Source organism: Galeopterus variegatus, unplaced genomic scaffold, assembly GCF_000696425.1.
Source record: "Galeopterus variegatus unplaced genomic scaffold, G_variegatus-3.0.2 Scaffold162, whole genome shotgun sequence".
Lineage (NCBI taxonomy): Eukaryota > Metazoa > Chordata > Mammalia > Dermoptera > Cynocephalidae > Galeopterus > Galeopterus variegatus.
The window spans coordinates 565784-572634 of NW_007726273.1; the positions used below are offsets into that span (position 1 = coordinate 565784).

Consider the following 6851-nt stretch of genomic DNA (forward strand, 5'->3'; position numbering starts at 1 on the left):
ACCGCCGCCACCGCCACCGTCGCCGCGGGCGTCTTCCCCGCCAAGGTGCTGGGGCTGCGCGTGTGCGGCCTCTACCGCGAGTGGGTGAGCCGCACCGAGGGCGACCTGGGCCAGCTGGTGCCCGGGGGCCCGGCCTGAGCGTCTGTAGGCGTCCCTGTCGCTGTAGGCATGTCTGTCCTTGCCGGTCTCCACCGCCCTGTCGCGGCCGTCTCTCTTTATCTGTCCTCATTCTCCTTTCCCCTCTGGACCCCCTTGTCTCCGCGTGCAGCTTCCCCTGGGTCTGCCATTTTCTTGCTTTCCCTCCCATTTTCTCCATCCTTGGGTCTGCCTTAGTCTCTTTGGTCTCCCCCTTTTCTGTCTCTCGGGTCTCTCTTTCTCTCTCTGTACCCATCTGTTGTCTCCCTTAGCCCTATGTGAGCGTGTGTACATCTCAGCCTCGTCTCTCTGTCTCCCTCTGTTCCTCTCTCTGTCCCTTCCTGGCCAGGGACGTGCCTGCTGGTCCTGTGATGGGAAGGCAGCTCCAGACAAATTGCAGCCACCTTCCCCTGTCGCTCCACCTGCCGCCTCACTCTCCGCAGTCCCATCCGTCCCTTTGGGCCCTGCCTCCTCTCCCTTTTATGTCCTTCTCCTCCTCCACCTTCCTCGGCCCTATCCCTGCACGACCCCCACGCCCATCCCAAGCCAGGTCTGTGGAGAGAAAAAGAGCAACGCCTTAAAAGAGTTTTGTTTCTGAAAATAAATTAACTTTTTGTAAATAAAATGCTAAAAAATAAACACAAAACTGAAGTTACTTGTATGTATATACAGTTGTTGAAAATGGGGACACAGCTTTGAGGAGAATAGGATCCCCGGGGTGCAGCCTGGTCCCTCAGACAAACCCAAAAGTCACAGTATGAATAGTCAGCCCAGAACAGGAAGAGACGTTCCCTGAGCAAGAAACAGATGTGACTCGTGTCCTTAGTTCTTTAAGAATTGGATTTCTATTGATCAGGAAGTGAAGTCCCTTGAAGAACAGTGGCCGCAGAGAGGTAGACAAGGGGAGGAAGTGAACTCCAACAAGAAGGGAGGCCTATCTGCTCAGAAAGGGCATATCTTGGGCCGGTCCGGTGGCGCACTCGGTAGAGTGCAGCGCTTGGAAGCGTGGTGGCGCTCCCGCCGTGGGTTCGGATCCCATATAGAGACCGGTCCGCTCACTGGTTGGGGTGGTGTGGGCGCGACACCGAGGGTTGCGATCCCGGTACTGGTCACGAAAAAAGAAAAAAAAAAAAAAAAAAAAAAAAGAAAGGGCGTATCTTCACACAGGAAGTGAGGTAGATGGAGACAGGAAGGCAGCCCCTGGGTCTCCCAAAATTACAGAAAGGAGATCTCAGGGCTCTCCCTGAAGGAGACCAACTGTCCCCTCCCTGTAGAGTGGGGAAAAAAAGGGGGAAAAAAGCCTCTTGAGAGAGGCACTTCTTTCCAGCCCGGAAGTGGGCAACCAGTACCACTGGATTGGTAGTCCATGAAATGCTCTCTGGGGAAACCCACCCAGATCTGGAAAGGGAGGCCATGGGACCTGGGTAGGAAGACCCAGGCAATAAGGGATTGAGGCCTGGCTTTCAGGAAATATTCCCAAAGACATAGCACATAAGTTCTGTGTGCTAGACAAGACGTATCTCCTTCTCTAGCCCAGAAGCAAGGCAGAAAAGAGTGCTATGAAAGAGGAAGTGTTGCAGCCTCTGACAGAAAGTCCTACCTCTCTATGCTGGGTATTTGGCCTTGAGCAGAGCCAAGTCCCTCACAACGCGGTCTGTCCAGTGGCCATATTCCCGGGTCACTACGTAGCCTCGACATTTCCTCTCAAAGGCTGAGGCCCCAAAAGGGACAAGCCCAAGAGTGTCCTCTTCGGGGGGGATAGGCAGCCCCAGGGCAGTCATGATGGCAGCCATGTTACCCAGCAGGCCTTGGGCCCTGAGTCGTGCAGCCCCAAGCTGGGCCAGCAGGATGGGACTGCCAGGATTCAGGTCACTCTGGTCATCTCCCACGAGCTGGAGGTGCTGAGTCAAGGCGAGGAAGGCCCCCTGGGCACGGCCTAGCCGCTCCCGATCATCCAGGGCATGCCAGGTCTTGAAAGAGATGGCGGCAGGAGGCAGGCTGAGCAGCTGCAGCTCAGGGGCTGAGAAGCCAGGGTCACTAAAGGGGCTGCCCTGGTACTGGAGCTGCATGAGGGACAGACACAGACAGGAGTGACCAAAGGGGTACTTGGGACCCTGACTTCACATCTGCCCTCTGAGACTGGCATCCTGCTAGTTGGAGTCGCCATTCACTAACGCTCAGAGAGTTGTTGGGACGTCCTAACACAGGGCAAGGGTCCGGTTAGGCTCCAGTTTGGCTCCAGTTTGTCATCGTCCATGTCCTAGATGTGCAATGCTGAGTCACAAGCTTCAGCAATTCCCCTGTGCCTGCGTTATTGTGTGGATGATCAGAAATAATACATGTAAAGCATTTAGCACAGCATCTAACATACAAGAAGGGTGTGATAAGCCATTACTAATTAATAATATATTTATATTAATATGTGATTATATTAATTACTTATTATAGTATTTTCAATCCACATATATTATTGACAACGTAGTTACAGCCTGATAGCTTTCTTTTTAATTTATATTTAGTTGTTTATGTTTGTTAACTTTACTATAATTGTTAATAAATCATTGTTAATATTATTATATTTAATTAAAAGCCTTCTCCATCAAACTTCTCATCTCCACAAACTGAGACCCACAGAATCTTAATGCACACTGAGAAATGTCCTAATTGGTTGATCACCTACTCCTGCATACCCATTTTACAGGTGGAGAAACTGAGGCTCAGGGTGCTCAAGGCTATCCAGGGAACAGTGGTGGATATGGGACTAGGAGGTAGATTGAGTAACTTCACTTGGTCCTGGAATGTATTACAGGGCCCCCAGGGCCAGGCTGATCATGTCACTTGGGAAGAAGACAGGACTGAGATGGGGTGGGAGTTAAGACCAAGAGGATCCCTATGCCTGCTTTACATAGGCATTCATATTCAGAATTTGAACAGACACCGTGTGGGCTTAACAAAAAATATTTGTGGGTCTGACCCAGACAGCAGCTGGCAGTTTGAGTTTCTAGACGGTGGGGTGGGGTGTGAGGTGGGGTGGTTGGGGGCACAGAATTTCAAGACCTGGTTTCAGATCCTGGCACTGCCAGTTATTAGTTCTGTGACCTCATGCAGATTATTCACCCCCTTGAAGACTGAGTTTCCTTATCTATAAAATGGACTGTGTATAATTCCACCTCCCAGAACTGTTCGAGAAGTCAATGAGATCACGGGAATAGAGTACCTTGCATGGCATAGGGCTCAAGTGAGCACACAGTATGAGCTGGAAATCGTCGTGGCTATGTAAAGCCCTTCCCTCTAGATGCTCTCTCTGAACCTTGTAACAGTCCTGAGAGGTCAGCAAAGGCAGGATCACCGTCTCATTTTGCAGATGAGGAAGCTGAGATCAAGACAGGAAGAATGACTTGCCCAAGGTCACCGGCCATCAGTGACAGCATTCGAGTGAGTGTGTCTCTAGTTAAATGAGCCCCGTACCCTCGGACCCACAGAAGAAACTTCCCCTGGGCTTGCTGTGCTTCCCCCAGCCAGGCTGGGCCAGGAGGGCAGCGCCCCTCTCCCCTGGTCCCCTGCTTTTGCTCAGCGTCACTCACGTAAATCTGCAGCAGCGTTGAGGTATTCTTCTGCATGTAGAGGGCCAGGCTGTAGGCTTGGCTGATGGGCTCAGCTGGGGAGATGGGGGCTGCCAGACTGAGGGGTGGCAGCAGCAGGGTCAGCAGGCAGAGGGGAGCTGGCAGAGGAATCAGAGGTCAGCACCAAGGCCCGACCCTGCCTGCCCATTCACTCATCCTTCTTGGCAACTCCTCCAAAGGGTACAGCCCTTGTGTCCCACAACTGTCTTGTATCTCCAAGTCAGGGCAGAACTCCTTGTAGGCCAATTATTTCTACCAGGACGCTCCCTGAACTCCAGACTCATGTATTCAACTTGTTACTTGACATTTTCACTTGGCTCTTACTAAGCATCTCAAACTCAAAATATCCAATACTAGGCTCTGGATTCCATCCCCTCTCTGACTCCCAACCCTCCCCTCCAAACTCCCCCATCTCAGGTAAAGCATTTCCATTCTTCCAGTTACCCAGGCCCAAACCATGGGGTCCTCTTGCAGCCTCGTTTTTTTTCTTACTCTGCACATCTAGTACCACAGCAAATCCCACTGACTCTATCTTTGAAAGGCAGCCAGTGCAAACGTTTTCTGATCAATCTTGGTGCTCATTACAAGGATGTGTTCATGTTGTGAAAATTCATTGAGCTGTACACTTATGACGTGTGCTTTTCTGTATATTTGTTACTTTAAATAAAAAGTTTTAGGGCCGGCCCGGTGGCGCACTGCTACAGTGCGCCACTTGGGAGTGCGGTGGCGCTCCCGCCGAGGGTTCGGATCCCACATACAGACCGGCCGCTCACTGGCTGAGCGAGGTGCGGGCGCAACGCCGAGGGTTGCGATCCTGTTGCCGGTCCCAGTCCGGTACGGGCGCGACACTGAGGGTTGCGATCCGTTGCCGGTCACGAAAAAAGACAAAAAGGAAAAAAAAAAAAGTTTTAAAAGATGAAAAGATGTATCCAGTCTTTCCCTCCTTCCACTGCTCCCACCCTGTCCATGCCACCATCACCTCTTGCTTGGACGGTGCCCTCCTCCCTAGTCCCTCTGCTTCCAGCCTTGCCTCCCCATCCCAGGGCCCCAAGTCCAGCCATAAGCCTCATGCTCCAGCATACGCCTGGCCCCCGCCTCACTGAGCATGAAAACACAGTCCTCAGCATGGCCTGCAGAGGCATGTGCCCTCTGCCCTGGCTTTCTTTATGTTTTCCCCGCAGGCCCTTCCCCTTGCTGTGGCCCCTCGGGACTGCCCTCCACACCTGCCGAGACTGACTACTCCTTGTCCTTCAGGTCTCAGCTCAGACAAGCTGTCCTGGCCATCATATCAGAAGCACCTCTCCCTGATTTCTCGTCTTCAGAGACTTTTGTTATCTGAAGCTCCCTCATTTATTTATTTGTTTACTTGCTTGCTGCTGCCTCTCCAACTAGAATATCAGCTCCAAGGAAGAGGAAACCTCACCTGGTTCATTCACTGCTGGTTCCCCGTAATAAGCATCTGTTGAATGAATGAATGAGTGAATGAATGTTGCCATGAACATTCTTATCCCAGCCTCTTTGGGTGCTTTTCAAATGGGAATATCTTGGGGCTGGCTGATTAGCCCACTTGGGAGAGCGTGGTGCTGACAACACCAAGGTCAAGGGTTTGGATCGCCATACCAGCCAGCCACCAAAAAAATAAAAAATAAAATAAAACGAGAATATCTGGATTAGAGGGCATGCTTATTTTAAATTTGAATAGATGCTGCCAGATTGTTCTCTCAAAGGTCTGGCCCCACCTGTGGTATGAGGCTCAGAGAGGACGGGATTCCCAAAGGTCACCAGTGAGGAAGTGATGGAGATGAAGCAACCCCAGGATGGTCACTTTCATTACCCTTTCCACATTCCTGAGTTCCCAGAAGTTCAGAACCAATGAAGAGAAGGCCAAAAGTTTCATTCATTCATTCATTCATTCAACAAACTTAGATCATCAAGCCACCTTCTATCAAGCTGGCATTATATCTACTTATTACATGTATTGTGTGTCTGCAGAATGACGTCTCCATAAGGCCATGGATTTTTGTCTGTTTGTCACTGCGGTATCCCCAAATGCTTAGAACAGTGCCTAGCACATAAGATACTCAATAAATATTTGTTGGATGAATGGTGAATGAAATCTTCCATGTGGAAGGATCTGGAGGTTTCCAGCAGATGCAAGGACAGCCAGGCACCCGTGTCACAGCCCAAGGGCTGCAGTGCCCCCTCCCGTCCTGGTGTCTGAGGCCTGGCACCCCTGCCTGCTCACTCACCCAGCAGATAGCTCATGCTCTCTCCTGCTTCCTTCCTCTCTGCAGTCTCTGGGTCTTTCCAGGGTGCCTGTCCTCCTGTCCCTTGGGTGGCTTTATACCTGGGGCTGCCCAGGGGGGAGGGAAGGAGTCACGCCCTGGGGAAGGGGGCAAGCAGCAGGCAGGGTCCTGGCAAAGAATAAAAGACAGACCCGGCCATGGGACAGAACAGGGAGAGGTTTGGGAGGGACCCAGAAGAGCATATATTCCAGGCAGAGAGGCCAGGACTCAGGGTACAGAAGACCCAGAGACAGGGAACAGGCAGGGAAGTGGAGGCTGAGGGGGTACCCTAGATCCCTACAGCTCCCAAATTCAACCTTAAACTCTGTGGCTGGGAGGGAGGGGTAAGGGCATGGAGGGGATTATCGGGGGACAAAGGGGCCGCCCCACTCCCTGCCGCTCCGCACGTCCTGGGATCCAGTTTCCCCTGAGGAGGCGGCCCCTGCTCCGCCCCACAGGGACCCAGGCATTTGGCCCTGGCTCCCAAGGAGTTGGGGAAAAGGGACAGCAGGGGTGGTGTGTGAGCAACATCACCCACATGCAGGTGCCCTGTAGACACAGGAGCACGCACACATGCACTCACACGTTGGCACGTGGGCACACACCAGGCACATGCACACACTTCCCTCCATTCATTCATTCAAGTACGCAGGGCGCCTTACACTGTGCCAGTCTCTGTTTTAGGTGCTGCGGATAGAGCAGGGAGCAAGACAGACAAAAGTCCCCCCTGTCATGGAGCTGACACCATAGTGGTCATGCCTACGTATGTGTTGTATCTCGCCAGACCTACACAAGTCTCGCACCCAGA

At 52.2% G+C, this 6851-nt stretch overlaps 2 protein-coding genes across 2 annotated transcripts in view; one reads left to right on the forward strand and one right to left on the reverse strand.

The window, feature by feature from the left end:
* CTF1 (cardiotrophin 1) overlaps positions 1-759 on the forward strand; it is a 4550-nt gene extending 3791 nt beyond the window's left edge. The window contains exon 4 of the mRNA XM_008594406.1: positions 3-759. Coding sequence (XP_008592628.1) covers positions 3-138 — 136 coding nt within the window. The 3' untranslated portion in view covers positions 139-759. The remainder of the gene's footprint in view (positions 1-2) is intronic.
* A 910-nt stretch (positions 760-1669) lies between these two features.
* On the reverse strand, positions 1670-6052 carry LOC103609859 (cardiotrophin-2). Its single transcript, XM_008594134.1, has 4 exons — positions 6008-6052; positions 5125-5127; positions 3720-3856; positions 1670-2198 (listed from the first exon to the last, which is right to left on the reverse strand). Exons 1-4 carry the CDS (start codon positions 6021-6023, stop codon positions 1740-1742), a joined length of 615 nt encoding a protein of 204 aa, XP_008592356.1. The 5' UTR covers positions 6024-6052; the 3' UTR covers positions 1670-1739.
* Positions 6053-6851: the final 799 nt, after the last annotated feature.